Source organism: Haemorhous mexicanus, chromosome 12 (genome assembly GCF_027477595.1).
Source record: "Haemorhous mexicanus isolate bHaeMex1 chromosome 12, bHaeMex1.pri, whole genome shotgun sequence".
In the NCBI taxonomy this organism is placed as follows: domain Eukaryota; kingdom Metazoa; phylum Chordata; class Aves; order Passeriformes; family Fringillidae; genus Haemorhous; species Haemorhous mexicanus.
The window spans coordinates 7,001,321-7,023,796 of record NC_082352.1 but is presented as its reverse complement, the minus strand read 5'-3'; the positions used below and the strand labels follow the sequence as shown (position 1 = coordinate 7,023,796).

General features: G+C 42.5%; 1 protein-coding gene across 1 annotated transcript in view; it reads right to left on the bottom strand.

Annotated features, from left to right (window-relative positions):
- Window positions 1-625: 625 nt before the first annotated feature.
- LOC132332569 (neural-cadherin-like) overlaps window positions 626-22,476 on the bottom strand; it is a 61,060-nt gene continuing 39,209 nt past the window's right edge. Inside the window, exons 20-33 of the mRNA XM_059857002.1 lie at window positions 21,354-21,538; window positions 20,911-21,140; window positions 17,778-18,049; window positions 16,773-16,987; window positions 15,660-15,787; window positions 15,003-15,130; window positions 13,076-13,199; window positions 12,319-12,499; window positions 11,271-11,437; window positions 10,303-10,567; window positions 8,057-8,237; window positions 6,864-7,108; window positions 5,187-5,341; window positions 626-2,321 (exon numbers count right to left, since the gene is read on the bottom strand). Coding sequence (XP_059712985.1) covers window positions 1,950-2,321; window positions 5,187-5,341; window positions 6,864-7,108; window positions 8,057-8,237; window positions 10,303-10,567; window positions 11,271-11,437; window positions 12,319-12,499; window positions 13,076-13,199; window positions 15,003-15,130; window positions 15,660-15,787; window positions 16,773-16,987; window positions 17,778-18,049; window positions 20,911-21,140; window positions 21,354-21,538 — 2,848 coding nt within the window. The 3' untranslated portion in view covers window positions 626-1,949. The remainder of the gene's footprint in view (window positions 2,322-5,186; window positions 5,342-6,863; window positions 7,109-8,056; window positions 8,238-10,302; window positions 10,568-11,270; window positions 11,438-12,318; window positions 12,500-13,075; window positions 13,200-15,002; window positions 15,131-15,659; window positions 15,788-16,772; window positions 16,988-17,777; window positions 18,050-20,910; window positions 21,141-21,353; window positions 21,539-22,476) is intronic.

The following is a 22,476-nucleotide window of genomic DNA, read 5'->3' as shown; positions in this document are numbered from 1 at the left end:
GCAGAGTCCACCCTTCAGTGATCCTTAAACACAAACAAGGCAGAGACACCCAGGACAAAAGGCTGGTTTATTATTTAGATGGTGCCTCAGATAGGCAGGACACTTCACAGGCAAATAAAGACAGTGTTGTCCCCTAGGAGCTTACAGGTTAAATTAAATTAAAACCAGCCAAAGCACCAGCATGTCCATAGGTATGGGAAGAACACAAGGTATGTGGACAAAATTATTCCTGTTTCAGGAAGGAAAAGATTTTTGTGCATAATATATATTTATTTTCCATACCCCGTTTGTGACTGCTGAGGTGATGGAATACAGGAGCTGGCAGACTGGACTGGTGAACACTGCAAGATGTTTCAGCCAAGGTTTCCTCCCAGGCAAATAAATGTGTCAGTAAAATTACAAAATCACAGAGACTGTACTGTCTGTGAACCAAAACCATTGGGTGAGAGTAAAAACTAGATTGAGGTTTTCCAGAGGACAATGCCCACCACGTGCAGTGCGTAACAGTGCTTAATGGTGCACTCAGGATTTTCCAGAGAGTGGCACAAGTGCACATGAGAACAAGGTACTGTGTGAACATTTCACTTTTACGAAACATGCAAACTGAGCTGGCCTGCAGACAGCATTCACCTACTTAGGGGTTTTAATAGATGTATAAAAATAAAAGCCAGACCTCCCAAAACAAGCTACTGAGCAAAGCAGTTTCAGTGTCTGTTACAATGCATTGTTTCATGCTTTGTTTTAATGAAACATTATTAGAAACTAGGATATATTCCTATTATTAGCTCATAATATATAATGTACATATTACATATAGTTTACATATTATATATAATTTACATATGATACATAGAAGAAACAGCACAGCTTCAGATTCAGGGTTTGCTGCATTGTACTCCATTTATCTGTACAAGTGGTCTTAATTTAAAAAAATGAAATCAAAATTAATTTAGTGGCAACTTTTCCAAGTATTGTCAAGTTTAAGAAAAATCCAGTATAGTAGTTGGACATTAAACGGTTTCCAAAAGGGACTGATTAATTTAGAGCATAAAATTCCACCCCCTGCTGTTAGTTTTCCCCTATGTTTCTCTCTCCGCAGATATGTCCTGCAATGATTCTATCAAAGGAGATTTAACAAAACATGAGCGACAGTTGTAGATGCAAATGGCACAGTTCAGGCTGGTTTAGGCTCAGTTTAGCAGCTCATTAGGATGAGAGATTGTGATAAGCTTTGGTTTTGCTACTAAAATTCCTGACCAGCCCCTTTGAGGCATGTAGCCAGCACACCTGCCTTTTCCTTAGGAAAATTACGTAGTTATAAGCAGTAGGGTGCATGTGTTATGCCTAAATCCAGTTTCTGCCTTTGTATGGCAGCATAAAGGGATTTCATCACCGTGTAAGTGAAACATCCTTCTGCTTCCTTCCTTTTCCTGTACCCCTGGACTGGCACCTGCACTGTGATCAGTGAGCAGGGCTGTAACTGGGCACTGTGGGAAACAAGAGGGATATAATACACCATGGACTTCATTACATGAGAAAAAGACAAGGCGGTTTTTTCTTCAAATAACTGTCAAAGCACCAGAAACAGCATATCCAGCATGCTTCCCTCAGCTCCAGCTCACCTCAGGCCGTGTGCACTGGATCCCTTAAGAGTCCTGCATTACTTCAGTGATAAAAAAGACCCGTACTTCTTAACCACAGTATGTGAATAACTGCACACCCTAGATTCTCTTTTTTTCCCTCCCAGGAGGTTTATATACCAAAATGCAGATGTCCAGCATGTCCCAAAGTGAGCTCCTACCCACCTTTGCTGCCCAATGTGCCTTAGTGGGAATCGGAATTCCTGTTGTAACAAGGACAAAAGGCCGGGTGAGGGTAATAAAGAGCAGGAGTATAAAAAACCGTGCCTCACCTCTGCCTCCAGAACTGCAAAGAACAGCCTCAGGGAGCTACAGGTCTCCTGCCTCTCTGTGCGAGTACAGCTCCCTCAGTTTCTCGAACTTGGGTCCCCACTCGTGCATGTCCTCGCCGGCGCCCAGCCCCGCGGAGCTGAGAGAGCTGAGGGAGCTGAGGCTGCCGGCGCTGGAGCCGGCGCCCTCGGTGCAGAAGACGCGCAGCGAGTCCTGCGGCGGGCCCGGGGCGCGGCGCTCGGCCTCCCTCAGCAGCGCGGGCAGCGCCCGGCCCAGCGCCGCCGCCCCCGCCGGCCCGGGCCGCGCCCTCACGGCACCCTGCCGCTGGGCCGGCAGCTCCTTCCTCCTGTGCAGGGAATAGGCCGGGCTGCCTTGGATGGACACCTGCAGCTCTGCCATGTTGTAGGCGTCCTGCAGGGAGAAATGGGGCACAGCGAGTTAATTCTCTCTGTAGGTCCCACAGGTTCGCGTTCCGGTGGGAATAAAGAAGGAATGATCGCGAGTCAGTCCGTTTGCTGTGAGCACCTGAAGGGTTGGGTGTTCCGCCAGCTCTGCCACCCGCAGTGCACCTGAGAAAGCCTGAGGAACACCTGTGCACTCTGCACTGCTGCGGTCAGGCTCAGAATCAAGTCAGATTTCATCCAAAAGCTAAATAAACATGACAGAAACACTCCAGCTTCTGTTCTGAAATTCAGATCTGAGTGTCTTATCGTGACTGGACACTGATCCCACAAGCGTGGCAGAAGACGTAAGAAAGGGTACTCACAAACAGTATATTAAAGAAATCTTTCTGCAGTACTAGCTCAAAAATGTGCTGTGATTTCTGATAAAATTTTACCAGTCTCTGGAATAATGCCTAATTATGTTACATGGCAGTGGCACAATTGTAGAAGCCAAAAACTACTTACTCCCAAAAAAGTCACTAATTCCCTCCCAGCTCAGCCACAGTAAATGCTGTCTGGGAATTGTGCCACAACCTCTGGCACAAAGCTGGCAATGCCAACAGTTAATGGCATTCAGTGATCAGAATCTTTGTGCCACCTGCAATGAACAGGTCCTGTCCCCCAGCATCCTTCGCCTCTCTACAATGCAAAGGTGGTGTCCCTGGACTGATTTACAGGCCAAAGTAGAATTCATTAGAGCAAACAATTATTTATGTTGCTAATACTGTCCATGGTAACAGGAGCCATCAGTGACAGAGGTGTGGAATCAGCACTTCCCCAAAGATTTCTTTAGCTGTCCAGCATGTGGCATTGTGCATAACCATGTTGTAAGAGATTAACCGAGGTAATCTCAGTGAGCTTTGAGAATTTCCCCTGGAGGCTGAGAACATCCCCCCACCTGCAATCAAGAAGCTGTCTAAGTGGCAGGATGGGTCTGGGACAAGAGCTGCTTATTCCCCTTCCTCCAGAGACTTAGGAGTGCTGGTGATGAACACCAAGACCTGCAGCCCAGATCCCTGCCTTAGGCATGTCCTAAGTTAGTGCAAGCCCCAGTCTAGCCCCACTCTGAGCAGGGATACCAGAAGAATCCATGACATGGAACAACTTTTAATTGTGCACAAGTTACATGGGAGTTGTTCCAATACAGACTTGACGATCCTCCCTTCACTGAACTGGGTGATAATAAAAGCATCCTTCACTACTACTGATTGTTCATTAAAATGACACATTTCTTCTGATAATAAACCCTTCTTGGCTGGCCATCCACAAACCCAACTCAAGCCCTGCCTCTGGGTCCAGAGCTGGCTTTTAACAACATATGGTGGTCAGCTGAATTGAGTGTGTAATCAACAATGCACTGACCTCCTGCAATTTTTATGAGCTCATAATTTCTCTGGGAGAAAATTTTATTTATTTCAGATGCAGAAACTCCTTCATATGAGGACCCCTTGTCCTCATAGCCCTCCCATCTACAAACATTACAAAAACGAAACTCTCTTATCCAAGCAGCCTCATGATCCTTTTGTTGAGGTAACATTAGAACACAACTAAGGTGGTGTAATTCTAAGTATTTTGAGGACTGGTTTGTTTGTTTGGGTTTTTTAAATCTAGACAAACAATGAGGTTTTAGCTTAAAAAGTTTCAGCTGCAATCCCAGCAACTGTTAAATCTGAATAATTTAGGAAGAATACACAGAACCCAGAGAGGCTTCACTCCAAGCACTGTTTCTTCAGGCAGAGTAATAATCTCAGATGGAGATCATCAAGTCACTAATTTGGTTCCACTGCTTAAAATAAGGAGTGTATTTTAAGAACTCTCCAAAAGTAATTAAACATGTCATACAGTAACTGTAGATTTCCTCAAAGAGACCTTCTGGGTGTAAAATTGCAAAATATTGCAGAGGAAGTTAATCTGATTAAGGAAAACAGGCTTTATAGCTGTCTATGTTATCACATGGGAAATGCCTGTGTTTATTACATTCCCACTAATTCACCAAGAAAATAAGGATACTCTACAAGTAAGAATATTTTTGAATCACTGACTTTTTTTGGCCTTCAGACTCGCACCATGACTATTATTACCTCTGTCCCCTAGAATCCATGAAATGAACAGTTGGCAATGAAGTTTCTTACCTTTTATAAACATAGAAATTATCTATAGGCCAATACATAATCTATTAAGGGTACTTGTTTATAATATTCACTGTTTTCCTTCCAAGCTCTGCCGTTCACTGACACATGAAAACCTTAGAACAACCAGCAGGAATGTTATTAATACCTGCTTTGAGTATAATCTGCTCTACTCTAAGTATAAACAGCTTGTGTTCAGTGGTATATTTATCTCCAAAACACAAAAATGCAGAAAGGTTCTTCCACAACCACCACATGCTCCAGGGCCTCAGATGAGCCAATTCAGCACCTCCCCTTTCCAACAAGGGAGGTGTGAACACCTGCTGTTGGGAGCAGTCTCTGGAAAAGCCTGGCCCTGAGCAACAGTCACACCAGGCGCTTCCAAGCCCTTGGAGCTCCAGCAGGAATGAGCCCTGAGAACCTCCTGAGCCCCAAAAACCAAACCCAGCAGCTGTTCCCTACTGCTAAACTCGCCCTACAGGCTCCTATCAACATGCACTCAGATGACTGGCTCTAAGACAAATTAAAAATGGATAGACACTTATCTCTGCTTAGGAAACATGCACCCTCATCCAAACAATTCATTTGCCAATTGCAGGGCTGAATCAGCAGAACGAAGACTAAGGACAAAGCACAAAATGAATTTTCCTTAGTACGGTGAGGCACCAGTCCCCTCTTAACTGTAACATAACAGTGATCCTTACTTCATCTTGCTCCCCACCCCCTTCTTCGTTGTAGTTGAGGATGTTTTCCCTGATGTCCTCCAGATCCTCAGGATGAGCAGATCCGTGGTAAACGCCTCCGTGCAGACCCTTGCGCGTCTTCCAGTGAGCCCAGAGGAAGGCGGCGCTGAGCAGAGCTGTGGGGACACAGGAGCAGAGCACAGGTGATGCAGGCACCAGTAACCCCAGTGCACAGCAGGGCCAGCACGGCTGCACTCTGGGCTTCCCAGCAAATGCCTGGTTTGCACTGTCCAGTGTGGTGAACATCAAACACAGAAGAAGAAAAGCCTTTAAAGAGCATTTCGCCACACCCTTTAAAGCTCAACTCAAAGTTGGTTAAAGACCAAGTGGTGTCTCTGACCTGTCTCTGTCCTGTGTGGAGTTGAACTTTGTTACAGAAAATGCATTACAGAGGGGGACAAAAAAAGAAATAACATGTTGACAGTAACAGACACAATTACACACAAATGAAACACAAGAAGACACAAGACAGAAGAGGAAATTACTTTTAGATGTTTTACTAGAAAACAAGAATCAGGCACATTTTGCCTTAGCATTCATTAATTTAAACATTTTTCTTAAATGCTGGAGTGCATTTACACAACTGACAAGCTTCAACATCAGACAGTGAACACTCTGTAAATAGAGACTTGTGTATCACTGTGCTACCAACTCTATAAAAATCAATAAAAGCTCAGAGTAAGACCTCAAAGCATTGAGTACCATAAATTAGCAGTACAGTGAACTAAAGAACCTAGAATCTCTTACAGAATATCTACATGGCAGCAATTCTGTAGAGCAGCATCTAAATGATCTTGGGACTGAAACTGGGGTACACAGAGATCATGCCCTGCACTCCTCTAACAGAGAGATCTATTATCAACCTCAGCTATCTGGGATTCCAAGAGCTGCAATACCATTTAGCTTCCCACAAATTTGCTGCTCATATTTGCATGGCAAACATAGTATCTAGCAGAGTTGGGGAAAACTATGGTATTTCCATACTCTTACTACAACTTCTGAACAAAACTGCCTTAATATGCTAACAGACAGGAGAAAAATCTTATGTCTTTACTCAGGATAACTTCCATAACATTTGAATGAACTAAAATTCTCCAAGATGTGATCCTTCCTCACTAGTAACATCCCTCTGGTTTTCCCCTTTAGATCCAAAACCTAAGCCTGAAAATGGCTGAGGAAGATAAAATCAGCTGTTTAGGAGCTGGGACACAACTGGCAAGATGCAAAGTCTGCTCCTGCCTGACCAGTGTATTCCTATCAGACAAGAAGTTTCTCCTAGACTGAAAAATCTGTTTCATACTCAGCAGTATTTTAAACAATGCTTATCTGGTAGCAATTTTCACTCTTGCTGTTTAATGGCATTTGCTTCCAATTATGCATCTGAACAGTTCCTCAGCAATGATGTGAAAATGTGAAGAAAACAAAACTGCAGAGACCTTCCATAGCTCACAAGTGTTGATTCACTTAGCGATGGATGCACAGAGGGATGAGAAATCAGTGATGGGACCAGGGCAAAGGAACGAAGGCAGAGTTGGGTCTCCCTGGGGAGTTTTCAGCAGGAGATGAGGCGATGGCTGCTCAGGACAGGTGGGCACGTGCCTCACCACAGGTAATACAAGACGTAGTTGCCGTAGCTACCTAGGAGTGCCAGGAAGCAGACGCAGATGGCGAAGAGGGAGGTGAAGCTGAGGCCCGTGTCCTTGTGGAAGATGGCCAGGGTGATCTCGCAGCGGCGCCCGCTGTAGCCGTCGGGGCAGAGGCACTGGAAGGTGCTGGGGGACAGGGACACGCAGGTGCCGTAGTTGCAGGGCTGCTCGGCGCACGCCGTGTACACGCACTGCCGGCCTGAGGCGTTCTCCAGGATCATGTGTCCTGCAGGGCAGCTGCACACACCAGGGCAGAATGGCACCGTTAGTCTGGGAGGAAACAGCCGTGACAGGCAGCACTGATGATATAAAACACACTCTGGTGACACTTTTTGCATGGTTTTCAAAGCAGCTACTGGGAGTAAGTTATGTGAAATCATGACAGGTTGTAGCCTGTCCTGAGGCAGCCATAGCATGAGCTCCACAACTTCAGACCCTTATATCTGAAGCTTTCAGAATTCAGGTATTTCCAACACCTTCTGCAAGATCATCCTTGTGACAACCAGCTGGGTTGGCCTCTGCAATTCTGGCTAGGCAGGACAAGCTGTGCTATGTTATTTGAGTTTCCAGAGTTAGAGAACTCCATTTGTGTGGACAGTGGCAGTCAGGAGAGTTGTGCAAACATTAGGCTGTGTGTAAGTGTTCATTTGCACACCACAACCAACAGGAATTAGGGTTGTCCTGATCCCAGCCACAAGCATAGGAATCTGAGCTCAATAGTGTGCTGTTCCTAAAGCAGCTGGAGGAGCCTAGGAGGGAACAGAGGCAACAGCCTGGGGCAGGGCAAGAAATCAGACCTTCACAAGAGAAAGCATTGACACTGCAGAACAAACAAGTTTCACAGCACAGCCAGGGAACTGTGCCTCTCCAGCTCATACACCCTGCTGCTGTCCTGGTTCCAGGGTTTACAAGCATTCTGGATTTGCTGCTGCTCTTTAAATTTTTTCCATTAGACAGGCAGCTGAACTTGCTCCACAATCCCTGGAGCCAAGCTGATTTACATCAGCTGTGTTGATGTCTCTAAGGACACAGTAACCTGCTCGCTGTGCAGGTGTCCAGCTGTGTGCCACTGTGGTTTCAGGATTTGATGAGATTGCCAGTGCCAGCCTTCAAGCTGCACACTTCAACATCCACCCTTTCCCACCTCCTTCTGAAGGGTTTTGTGCTTCTATTTCTACCAATTACCTGCATTCATGCATCATCCACAAATCAATACAAATAAATTCCTGGTTGCAGGGGTTATTCCTACAGGCCTCTGAAGAACAGCCTTCTTTGATGCCTTGGGCACTCAGTATTGACACCAGCTCCTTCTCATGAGTGTCCAGAGGGATTCTGTAGTTGTTAAATCTGACATCCTTCATACATCCTACAGCAAGGCACATAGAGACAGTTTTAAAAACCATTCAGCAAGAATCATTTGAAGCAGCTGTAAGATTTGGTAGTTTATGCTTAACAAAGGACAGAGGCTATCAAAGTCTAAATCCAGAACTGAATTCACTTAAACTCTCATAGCTTTGTCCTTAATTTTTGGACTGAAGTTTTAGATCAAGATTGCCAGTGTTTTCCATGAGAATCAAGTGCTGCTGCAAGTCTGAGGTGGTTTTGGCTGGAATAGACTTAATTCTCTTTGCAGGGGCTGGTGTGGGGCTGTGTTTGGATCTGTGCTGAACACAGGGTTGATAACATGGAGCTGTTTATGCAGTGAGGGGAAGAAGGAGGAAGGGGAGATGTTTGGAGTGAAGGAGTTTGTCATCCCAGGTACCCTTTCCATGGGATGTGGCCCCGCTCTCCTGAGGTGCTGAACACCTGCCTGCCTGTGGGAAGCAGGGAGTTCATTCCATGCTTTGCTGTGCTTGTGTGCAGGGCTTTTGCTTTGCTATTAAACTGTCTTTATCTGAACCCAGGGCTTTTCCAGCTGGGGCTGGAGGCTGGATGGGGCTAAACCATGACATGGCCTCTATTCCCCTAAGGTTGTCAGTGGAATGTGTACCCCTCCACTGTGATTTCCACAGAAAAGTCCAAATATTGTGGAGAATCTGTTACATGTGGATAACCTGTTCTATTCTTTGATGTACCAGTAAAAATTGTGTTTGGCTGTTTTTAAATTCTAACTTATGGTTTACCTTTATAGTATGAAGAGCAAACTACAAATAATGCGGTGAGAATCTTCAAACAAGGATAGAAAATTTGTACTGAAGATGTGTGACATTAACTTTGTATGCACAAGATGCCTCAGCATGAAAACATACACTTTGATTAATTAAGTACATTTTATGACTTTGAAGTCCTTAAAGTTTCAGCTACTTAGCAGCAACATTAATAATCCTAATTAAAATGATCCTCCTGCAACCATTTGACTTCTTTATTTACTTAAAAACAAACACTATTACTCCCATAAATAAAAAATTCAAAATATGCTCCCTAATTCATATCATAAACTTTATTTATAGGAATACTTCTAGTAAAGCAATTGAAAACAATCTTTTTCTAAATAATTTGTGATACACTTAAGTTGTAAATTATTGCTCTACTTAATTTCTCTCCAGGCACTTTTGCATTATTCACGGAAGGACTTTTGTGTGGTGAAAAAATGACCAACTTGCTTTGAATGGATTTGCTAGGACCTGATTAAAGAGGTGAAGGGCATGGGAGAGAGGTGACCTATAGACACCAGGCAGGTTTAGCCAGCAGTGATGTGTGTTCCTTGGCAATAAAAGCTGATTTGCTTTACTTACACTGAGGGTTTAAGCAAAGGCCAAACTTCCAGCTGAGTTCAGAGTAAAGAGCTGCCATGGATATCCCAAACTTCCAGTTTTTTATATTTCTCCTTTGTGGAATTACTCAGTTTCCACGCTGGAAACTGATTTGCTTTTAACACACACTGTGACTTTATCCACTCAGTTGCTAAAAATTCCAATTTTTAGCTTAATTCAATAAACCATTTCTAATTTTAGTTAATGCTTTGACTGAGCGTAAAATCCAGTAATATCAAGGTAATAAACCAGGGTTTGGTGGGCGCTAGGCAATGCACATATAAAATGGAAAAATTCCTTTTAGCATAGGAACAAATGTGTTTGCGAGGGAAGAAAAGCTGCCAAATGGACTGGACAGAACCATGCACTGAACCAGCTCTGCCTATCCAAGGCAGGGAGCCCTGCACAGTCTATCTGGGAGAAGCTTCTGGATCTCCAGATACCAACTCTGCAGCCAAGGCAAGACATGACCACCACTGTTCCAGGTCTAGTAGCCAAGTGTATTTGCAGGCAATTCCCTGCTGTACCTTCTGGTCAGAGCAGCTTATCCATCCCTGTTGCAAAGTGTCATGCAGGAAATCTGTGTACTTTGGGCTCTACATAAACAAGAAAGCTTCCTGCATTATTTTTTTATTTTTATAGGTCCATATTATGAACAGTGAGACAGAGAATTCCTACCTTGAAAACTCCTGTTTTGATTGAATGGGTAGGTATTTCCAAGGACCAAGCTGCTGGGGTCAATGACAATCTCTTTGTATATTCCTGCTGCTTTAGTAATCTCTCTCTTGCCACCTCCTTCATAAAGGCGAAGAGTAAATTCATTTTCATTTCTCTCCAGTGTGATGTGATGCCATTCACCATTATCAATGTGGTAGGAGGGAAGGCTTACAGAATAGTTTCCATCACCCAGATTGTATGAGACCACTAAGAGTCCCTGAACAACCTTGTGGATAATTAACAAATAGCAAGAAAGAAAAGTCATTGCCTGGCATTTTGTATTGACCTGTAACTTCAATCTTAAAGCACTTTCTTAAATTTAGGGTATGTTTACACTGCACATTTAGATGTAATATAAAAATACTGCAGGTGCTACTGAATTAGGCAACCTAAATGTAGTAGCAATATACTCACAGCAGTATCTAAGTCACCTAAGGAGTAATTTTACCCTGCTCTCTCTTGCACAAATGTATGGGGTTCTTCTAATAGTTGAGAGTCTGGGGTATTACAGCTACAGTGACAGCTCAAACCAACATGGCTGAAGAGGTGATTTGTTTAGTGGTGGGTATAAAATGAGAAGGTTGTCACTCTGAGAGCCTGACATCATTAGAACTGCCACAGGCACCTTGCTTGGCAGAGTCTGAACTACGCAGAACTGGTCACATGGTTCAAAAGGACACCAGGTACACACCCTATTCATCCTATTCTGTATAGGACCTGTATTGATGTGGGCATCAAAGCCCAATGGGATACCACAGCTGAGTGATCAATATCTCGAGTAAAGGATCAGATGTATCTATCCATAAAACACATCCCAGACTCTTGGTGCTCAGCATAAGGCTTTTGTCCTGTTTCCATCCGTTAAGCAAGTGTTTCTCTGAGTTGTGTGTGGCTGTGGTGTCACTGTCACTGTGAGTGGGAGCCCTCACCTGCAGGGTGATGTGCTCGTCCCTGGCCCGGGACAGCACGGTGGCGATGACGCCGTCGGGCTGCCGCGTGCGCACCAGGGCCTGCAGCAGCGTCCTGCGCGCAGACACACTGACAGGCAGCTGGTAGCGGATGTGGCTGCCTGCCTCAAACCTGTACTCCTTGGCCACTGCAAGGGAGAGACACCTTTAAACCATCTCCTGAGGAGAGGGAAACCTTGCTATTGCCCTTAATAATAACATAATAACATAATAATAACAGCTGAAAGTAAAAGGAAACAACTGCGATGCACAGCGTGGATCTGTGAGACAATTTGTCCTTTGGGACATACTCCTGTACTTGTTTCCACAGCTTCTCCAGTCACTCTCACACTTCATTTTCCTCTGTAAAGAGCTGTTCTCCCACCCAGCTTAATCCTGCTCCTTACAATGCTCACATGGGGTGACAGCAGGGAAGCAGCACCTCTGACCAGGAGAAGAGCCTGCAGACCAAGTACCACAATCAAATTTCACAACCTGCTATTTTATAATTGTCTTTCTGCTGCAGACTTTGGCTCTCTGAGAGCTAAAAATCCTACTATTCCCAAAGCATAGATCCTTAAGCCAGCAGAGTCTCTTCCTAACACCAAAGAAGCAGTGATTTCTAATTCCAGTTGCATGGTTCTAATTCTTCACAGAAAGTGGTACTGGCACACTCATAATTTTTAGGTTGTTAGATATTTCTGAAAGTGTAAACAGATGCAAATCAAGCAACTGTAACAAAATAAAATACGTTTTTCACAATTTTTTTGTCATGCAGCCATGCCATTATACAGTCATTGCACAAACACCCTCAGGTTTAAAGAAATGATCCTGTACTGAGAAAGCAGTTTCTCAAAGGGAATTAGAAAAGAAATTGTTAACAATCACAGGCAACTATACTGCAAAATGGCTTTACATAATGTAATGTAAAACCACCTCAGCAATCGTTACCTGCAAATATTTGAAGTTTCCTGTACAGTATAATTTAGCAGCCTACACTAATGAAACAGAAAAAAATAGCAGGGCTCACCTTTATCACATCGATAGCCGTGGTAGCCTGGCAAACAGTGACACGCAAACGAGCCCCAGTCCCCAAGGCACCTCCCATGGGTACCACAGGAGGAAGATCCCATGGTCTCACAGCTCCCATCCGTCAGGGTGCAGCCAGGGAAGCTGTTCAGGGACTCTGCAGGAGACTGAAGGTCATATACCTTCAAGAGACAATTCATGACACAAAAATAGTATTTGAGAAACATATTTCATTTTTAAACAGAAACAGCTGCACCACTTCATTGTCTGCTCCTCATCTGCATTGCTTAAGTTACTAAGTTTGCTTTTTGACATTCAGACTTCAGCTGATTTTATCAAGAGCATATTTTGCCTTTGAATAAAGTCAACTGACTACCAAAAGAAAAAAAAAAAAAAAAACCACCAACCTTAATACTGCCTAACAAAGCAGGCAGGTGGCATAAATATACCATTATACAATTGCCATTCAGGAGTTCCCTGAATGCACAAAGAAGCTTGGAAGACAGCTGCATGAAACAGGGGATAAACAAACACAGTTCCTGGCTCATTAATACATCTCATTCTATTGAGAAATAACTTTTCAAGGTACTTATTCTAATTATCACAGAAAAACCCAGAATTTTCTTGTATTTTACACTGGTGCATGTGGGCATTGAATACAGTGATGGAACCAGAAGTTTCATGTGTAATACGAATCTCCCATAAGTTGAATGAAGAAGTTTTCTTCTCTGCTAAAGCAAGCATTATTCTGCTCTTACCTGAGTATCCAAGATGAAATTGCGCAAGCAACCAGAAAAATGCTTGTGTAGCAATTGTGGGTAGGAGTATGGTATGGACTCTTTCACACCACCCAGCTGGAGAACATGGTTCACATTCAAATCCCTTTAAAAATCATATCAATAATAAAAATATATGAGCATCTACCTTCAAACATAGGCAGATAAATAAATACACTGCTTTTCCAAATAACAATAGCTTTATAACATAAGAGTAGAATGCAACTACTTTATCTTCTCTCTCTGAAATAAAGCCCTTTAAAATAAAGGGTATTTTTTTAAACACGACAGTGAAACCTGCTGGAAGTTTAACTGGGGGACACTATTACATTTTGGGTATGTTTGCATTCAAGTCAGAAACAGCTGTGATATTCTAGACACCATATTCTTCTTCAAGCGCTCTGTGTGTACACAGACATCCTATGCTATAGGAATACTACAACAAAGGCTGTTCTGTGTATGACAAAATTCAGAAATCTAAAAGTTGGATCCAGGTGGTTTAAAATGCATGGTGAATATGTCCAAGCTCTGCACTGTCTCTCTGTCATCTCTCCAAGTCAAAGAACTCAATGCATTTTAGTCCTCATACTTTAGTTTTCCCAGAGTTATCAAGTAATTTCTTTTGTTTTCATTTGTCCTTATATTTTTCCCTTTCTTAGTCCTCCTTTCATGACAGGAGAGCTCCATGCAGCTGTGGACAAGGCTTGATCCCAGTGCTCATCAGAATGCTTGCTTGGACTATCTATTCCACAGCTGAAGTATCTTTGCTAGTACAAAGGTTTCCCTAAAATATAACCTGAATATTCCTCACTGTAACTTTAGGCCCTGTACAGAAGAGATTGTCTAAATCCTCTTTGTACCATTCTTTTATACACACTGAGACTTATCTCTCTCCTTAATTTTCCCTTCTTTCTGTTAACTGACCTAAATTCCTTTATTCTTGATTCTTACTCTCAAGGTGAGCTGATCAGTCATTGCTCTTCTCTGGACTGTACCCAGCTGCTCCTTGTCCACCCTGCACTGTGGGGCACCAACTGCACCCAGGATTCTGATGTCGACTGACCTAAATTCATGAGGTTTTAAGGAGCAGGCTCACAATGACTTGACAAACAGAGAAAAATCTTGTGGATGGAGGGTGGTGCACAGGGCCCACACAAGCTCCAGCAACAGCCACAGAGTTTTGGGGTTGTCAATTAGTACTGCCACAGTACTCAGTAGAGGACTGGTTCCTTAAAATTTTTTTAGTTCTTTGAGGTCCAGGCTTGGTCTAGAAGGCCTGATGTTGTGGTGTGAAGCTCTGCTTCCTCCTTGACCGCCCCGCCCCGCCCTCTTCCTAATTGCTGTCTGTCAAGTTCCACATTCCAGCTAGAGCATCGTGTGATTGGCAGAAGTTCAAAAGATGCTTTTCAGACCTGGAGTCATTGGCCTGTCCAGGTGTCATTGTCCCCTGAAACCTTCCCCCTCCCACCTGGTTGGTGGCTCACCTATCCTCTCCCTCCCACCTCCCTGTGAGTTTAAAAGGTGCTGGAACCATGCGGTCGGGGTCTGTCAGAGCTGTACTGAGATTCAGATCTGTGTCACCTTGGAATTAACTCTGGATTTAACCCTCCGGCAGAACCCACTCTCTTTCTCTTCACCATCGCCTGAACTTTTTCCACTAGAGGTAAACTGAGTTTCTGCTTTGCATGGGCTCATTCCGAATGCCTGGCTGCAACTGCCTGCAAGCTAAAGGTGTCTCTGAGGAGAAATATCCCCAGCAGTCATCTCTAGCACAGTGCAATCAATAGCCTGAGAAAAAAGGAAATGCTTTTTATGCTCCTAGTCATCAAAAATTCAGCTTCAGTCTAACAAGTCAAATGTTCACAGGCCTTAGAATCAAGTGCTTGTCAGGGAACCTCCAGGAATGTACCTTGCTCTCCGTGGAACAGAGCCCAGGACTTCACAGTCTGTGCGATCTTCGGTGGACAGCCAGCGGCCAACGCCTTCGATCTCAGAGAGCACGGCGGCGCTGCACCGATCCAGAGTGAAGCTGACAGCCTGCACAACACACACCCTGAGCTGGCCCTGCTGCACCCAGCCTCAGCTTCTACTTCCTGCAACTATCATCCAAAAAGGGCTGGGGTGTTCCCTGTTCTGTTCATCTTGCAATAACCAGTAGAGCCAAAATGGAACCATTCAGCAGAAGTAGGAACTTCTCAACTTCATTTGTGCTTCTGAGAATTTTAACCACATACACAAGACCTGTAACTGCATTTGCAAGTAAATAAATATCTATTTTTTGTTCATAAGTAATGGATTCCTCTGGCCACGTTCTACATGTGCTGCAGCAGAGCTCAGAAAAGGTAAAGATAACAGAATATGGACTACAACATCAGTGGATGTGGAATTCACAATGAGGTTGTCCCAAAATTTCTATTATGCATCAAAACTACAGAAGCAGTTAGGACAATACCTATTGTCTGGTCTTTACTGAAAGGCTGTTCTTTCCACCCTACTGTATCTGCACAGGGAAATATTTTTAGAAATATTAATATCCTGATGTGAAAAAAGAAATCCAGTAGCTGACCTGACCATTGGTTCTGACTTCCAGTTGATGCCACTTCTTGTCTGCTACGTTGAGGTGACTTGGAAACTGCAGCACCACAGAACCTGAGCCATGGCTCATCTTCAGCACAGGAACACCACTAGAGAGTTCTAATACAACAAGAACAAGAAATTAAATTCAGCTACAAAATGTCACTTTTGGTGTCTCAGCAGCTAGTGACTGTACTGATTTAATGGTTATTGCTAGTCACATACAGGGGGGTCACTACAGAAATAACTGGAATTATACCCTATGTCTTCTATTAAGCAGAAGTACTCATTCAGTATATTATTTACTTATACACTTTAGATTATTCCACTTCTCTGTCAAAACATTGAAACTAATTGCTGAGAAGCAATCTGCAATTTTATGATGCTCTACAACAATTAATATATGCAGGTTTCTTCTTTCCCATCTTCTACTCAAATTTACAAGTAACTGCAAAGCAAAGCAAAAAAAGAGGTAAATTATTAACTATTCAACCACATTACCTTTCAATTAATCAGGAGAATATAAAATGCCAACCATACTGTTCATTTTGTGTGTTAATTCACAAAAAATAAGGAGCAGTAACCTTTTAAATATGTGTCAACATAAAGCATTGAGTTCTACTCGTAGATGGATCTTCCCATAATGGCAGGTGGGGCTGGATTCACCCATCACATCATTGCCAGTTTAAAAAAATCTGCAAAATTGCCCCAAGACCAAAGGGAGTTTAAGTGGATTTCTTTGCTCACCAAACTAGATAAGAATGACATGCAAATGAGACTGCTCTACTCATGTAATACCTATCTTCAAACCACCTTAATTCCTTAATAGCACTACAGTCTTTCTAGGCAGGCTATTTTTTTATATTTTGCTTTCCTCTTCATTCCTACAACTCTTGTGATGAACCCAAAGCCAGAGCTGCAGGCTACAAAAATAGACATCAAAGGAGAAAGGTTTGTTAGGAAATACTTCAAAATATTTTTACACCACAAAATAAATTACTTCATTAAGTGGAAAGACAGAATCCGTAGTCTGATTGTTACACTGGTCACAAACAATCCATTCCCAAAAGACATCTAATATTTCCACACCCTTTTGCAGAAGTACCTATCGCAATGAAGTTTTCTGTGCTCCCAGGTTCTGGATTTGATAAAGGGCCACTATACAGTAAAAGTCCATCTGGAACCACAGTAATAAACTCTAGAGAGAGTGAGCTTTCAAAACAAGGTCTGAGGGGACGAAACCATGCATAACCATTTCCATGGAAACTGTGCTTAGTCTGCTGGCAGTCTGGTCCATGAAAGGAAGCAGGACAAAGACATCTGAAAGACCATAAACAAAAGAAATAGTCAAAATTCCCCCATGTTCAGCCTTTTTTTGGTTTTACATGAAGCAAATGCAGAACTTAAATCACAGTTAAAAAACCAGCAAAACAAAGATTTTAGTGGAATCTTAGGTGTGTTTGGCAATTATTAAAATGCTCCAAGAGTATAAAGTATTTTTGTTCCTTATACTAACTCCGTCAAAAAAAAAAGTATTTTTGAGGCCAAGTTTTTGAGAGCAACAAACTTTTTTCCTAAATAACACAGAACATCAAACATCAATTTATTACAGAGTAAACTCTGGGAGGTTAATTCCTAGCTGGAATTCATTTCACTAAGGGAATGCCAGGTGATGCTATAATAAGCAAGTTTATAATCTAATGCTTTTCAGGCTCCTTATTACCCATTGTTTGAACTATAATTCACTTCTTCATCCCTGTTGCTACCATTGATTCTCACTTTTATTATTACTCTGCTGGAAAAGAGAAAAAAAAACAGGGCACACATACCTTCATCCTGAATTTAGGTGGTCTTAACAAATGACAAGTGTTAATTATGTGTTCCCCCGGGTTTTCTTTGTTGCTCATGCACTTTTTGGGACCACAGCCCTGCTGGGGCCATCAGGAAGTCCCTGTTGCCTTTAGGTACACCCCAATGCACGTGTAGGGTTTTTTTGCTTCTCCTCCAGTCAGAAGTAAATTTATGGTTATTTCAGGCAGGTACCTCATAAGCACCACTCAACACCTTAAAACCAGAGGGCAGAAATACTGTGCAGAGCAGGTTTGCTCACCTGTAGCCGTTCAGAGTGTCGACACAAAGGCCCCCGTTGAGGCAGGGGCTGTGGGTGTATGAGGAGCAGGGCTGGTGCAGGCGCTCGCGGGCAGAGCAGGCGCAGAGCCCAAGGCTGGAGGTGCTCAGGGACACGAAGGACACACTCCCCGTGTCCATCACTGTGGGGATGTCACTCACACTCAGGTGGTTTGTACAGCCCTCAGTGCAGTTGGCACTCCTACACTCGTCAACATCGATCTGGGAAATGTTCAGTTGCAGAGCTGACTGCATCTAAGAGAAAAGACAGCATCGCTGTTATCCTAATGAAGGCTTTTACCTCAATTCTGAAAAAGCAAAGCCATCAGAGACTTAATGCAGTGTTTAGTTTCTTGAGCATTACTTAGTTACATTCCTGTTTGTATAGACAAGAAAAATAATTTGAACAATTCAGGAAACATTTCATTAAAAAATTACAGCAGCAGCATTTCCTAAAAACTGAATCACTGACATGATTGAGTGTGAACATGTTGAATCTGTACTGGTCTAATAACATTATTTCCAAGACCATTATTAGACCATCTGTACTGGTCTAATAACATTATTTCCAAGGACCAAAGTTCTGAGGGCAGTGACATTCCTCAGAGCTGCAGCATCTGCATCACACCTCTCTGCTCTTCAACTGCAACAGGAGTGTTTCAGCTCAAGCCAGGATAAATCCTTCCTCAGCAGTAGCACCCAGATATTATTCCTTACATTCTCTCACACAACAGGATACAGACACAGCAAAATGCAGAGCTGAGCTGCTTTCAATAATCATGTCCACATACAGTGACCTGACAAGACAACTTTGTAGCAACTTAGACGTAGTCTAATGATTTGTGCCCCATAAATTTACATTTCATGTCAAGCTGTCTGCAACAAAACACAGTTCAGCATACTGGATATCCTATGCTACAATTTTTTTTGCTAGTTCTCTGTTTTTATTGTTTATTGGGCTTGCACCTGAAAGCCCAAGAACCAAATAAAAGGAGCCTCAGTGTAACTACAGCTCTGGTAATGTAGGAATAGTGACTCTGAGACCACAACTTCCATTCCAAATGGAGCAAGGAAGCACTGGGAGGGAAGGGAGCTGCTCACAGTGTGAGGCCAGAACAGAGCTGTCATTAGTCCTGGCTTTTTATCCTTCAGCCTGCACCCCTAAATTATCACAGTTTGTTCCTTCCACTTATTTGGGAATTTTGCACAGGTGTCTGTTATAAAGCTTCAGAATTTGATCTGTATTTGGTGATTCAAATACACTGAAATGTGTATTTAGTACCCAAACCTGAGTTTGGGTGAGTGAGGCAAAAAGACCTCACTGCTCTCACAGCGGTACACAAATGAACGAGGTATGTAAATGTAAAACTAACAACACTGGAGCTTTAATGTGGAGGTTTTTTCCCCAAATGGCAAAACATATGACAAATATCTTAAAAATAAGCTTTGAAAAGATCAAAACAAACACATCAATAATAAAGTGTTCCTATTTTTTTTTCTCATTCGTGTAGTCATCTCAGTTCACCACTGGAAGAACTTTGATCTTTATAATCCTTTGTCTCTATATTCTCAAATATCATAACCTGTATTGATGCCCTGCCCCCAAAGGCACACGGTATACTTTGTAATGACATGATGCCTCCTGTCAATGCAGGTCTGTGTCTGCTGCCCACATTTATCACCATCACTGGAGAGTCTGTAATGCACATTTAGACATCCATGTAATACTGTTATTGAAAAACTGCATAAAAACAACCCTGGCTCCTTTAAAGTATTAGGATGGATTATTTTTCTGCTAAATAAAAATTGCTGTTGTAAAACTATACCCCCAGGAGGTAATGCAAACATATTATTTATGTAGAAATTCAATGAATAATTCCAGTGCTAATTACTTATTTTCTATATTTATAGGTTTACACATAGAAAAACTACTGGAGGAATTCTTCAGCTATGATTGGTTTTCTGTAAACTATTGGTGATTACTCACTAGAGCTATTCATTAAATATTGAAAGGTGGTATATAATTAACAAAAACATATTTTTTCATTAAAATACGTGAAGCAATCCCCTTGTTACCACTTTGATGAATTCAGGTGTCATGTATTATGGCAGAGAATATTTGAAATCTATACGATTTTCTATCTTATTGTAGCAGTAATTCAATAAATATGCAAAAGAAGCAATCATTCCCCTTCATGAATACTCTCTGTCTCTGGCATTCCCTATTTGGTCATTCTGAAGGATCTCATAATCCACAGAGCCATTCAAGATACACCAAGAAGGAGGCAGGTAGTAAGTTAAGAAAGCCCTGTTTGGTTCCCAGACTCAGGCAGACTCCATCATATTCACACAAATTGAAAGTGCTGTTTTCTCTTGGAAAAATCATCCACATGATGTACCATATATTAAACCCAAATATGGCCAGGGCGAGTGAAAAGCTGAACAGTGTCACTTTGTCTTTGTGAAGGGCTACAGAAAAATCCAGCTGTGGCCAAGACAGACTGTGTCTGTAACTGAGTCAGAGAGCAGGACAGTTAGGGAACACCAGGAAGGGGAGGAAAACATCTTCCAGCCAAAAAATATTTCCCCTGACCTAGTAAAAGAAGCTGGGGGATGGTGTCACTTTGTATTTGTAGCTGTCCTTTGGTGAGATAAACCACAGGATTAGTTGTCTCCATCTCATTTACCTGTTGCAACTGTTCTCTAAGCCACACATTCCTTCCAGCAGGACTTTTCCTCTAAGTGTCACCTCTTTGTACTGCAGAATTTCTGTTAGGGTCACATTAAGCTTCCACTCTAAGTGTCTAAACACACGCTGATGTGGGATTTGGGGATGACACAATGAAACACTGACTGGAGAAAACACAGTATCTACCATGACCCATTTTTCTGCAGCTCTCCAGTGACTATTCATTGAACCAGAAGTTAGTACAACCACACCATACCAGTATGTATGGCACGAAAAAGAAGGGAGAAGCTTGAATTAAACACTTGTTTTTGTCCTGAGTGAAGCAATAAAACCTTTATCTGTAGATGCAGTGTGGTTTTCCACTGAGGTTTGGGATGTACACCCTGCAAACTCAGTGTTTGGCCAAGTTCCACAGGTGAGAACCAACCTCAGTTTTGAATGCTGCCACCTCTGCATGCAGTTTCTCAGGTCTGTAATAGGCCGAGCCAGCACGGACTGCAAATCTCACATCTGTCTGTTTTCCATCCCTGCCCATCACACTGAAGACAATCACATCACTCAGCTTTGCAGGTAAAAGCTTTGCAAGGAACTCCTTGAACTCGCCATGTCTTGTTTTGCCATGTTCATCTCTCCTTATGAAGTCCTCTGCTGTGACACCTGGTCAGGGGATTCAAAAATAGATAAACCTGAACACCTGGGAGCTCACAGGTTAACTTCTCAATTTATTTCTTATTTAACAATATGGAAACATACCAGAAAGTAGCCTACAGTGATAAGCAAATCAAGTATTGATGTATTAATACCTACACCACGTAAACATTCAGTTAGAGAAGCAGCTGATCTAAACTCTCACCAGCAAATAAAACCAACCTGAGAAACGCACAGTGGCTGAGTTTTGTATGGCTTCATTTTCCAGGTCTCTGACATGGATTTGTACTGTTGATATAACATCAGGACAAACTCCATCAGAAACTCTAACTCTTAAGTTGTATATTCCCTGAGGAGTGTTATCCACCATCAGCAAAGACCCAGTCCTCTGATTTAATCTGAAAGATCTAGACAGAAACCTTCAATTAGGAAATCTTAACAAATCAAAGTTGAGGGTTCGCTTGATTCATTAACACCATTCAGAAGGCCTTACATGTTACTGTGAAGGTTATAGGGCCAAAACTTACGGGAATTAGCCAACAAACTCAGAAACGAGATCAGCCACCTTAACTGAGAAATTACAATCTTAAAGAGATGATCTTATAAATCTCTTTATAAGATCTGTAGATATTATAAAGAGATGTTCCTGCCACTCAGCCTTTCCCAGATGTGAACAAAAGCATTGTGCAATTGAGCCAGGTGGTGCAGCACAGTCACCATGGGCAAGCCTCTGAGATCAGTAAAAGGGGTAAAAACAAACCCACACTGATCATTTCAGGTTCTCACATATCTGGAACAGGGTGAGTCTGTATAAAATCTCTCACAGCATCTTCATTGGACACCTCAAAGGGCCAGTAATCAGCAATTATGGAAATATTCCATGACCATTATTATGGAACAGTGACCTCTTAGCATGGAAACAGGCCCAGGGGCTGCTGATGGACAGAAAGTCTTTAATTCTGGGCAACATAAAGCTTTTAAACTTTTATTCATAGCACAGACTAAAATGCACTTTCACATCCATTTTTCCCTTTCAGACAGCATACAGTTATGCCATAAACCATCTCACTTTATGATATGAACAAATAATATCTAAGTAGGAATTAAGGGCCCAATTCAACATTTCAATTAACAGAAAAAAACCTCCACTAATCTGAGTCATGGTTTTCACATGCAATTGTAAATTTAGCCATCAAAGGAGAGCACCAAATTCCCTTCCACTTTTGATGAAATTACTCCATTCTTTGCTTTTAAATTCGGGATTTGTATTCCATCAACCCTAACATCTGAAAGCAAGCGTTAGGACTCTGTCTCTTTTTAAATTGGAGCTTACAGAATGCACATT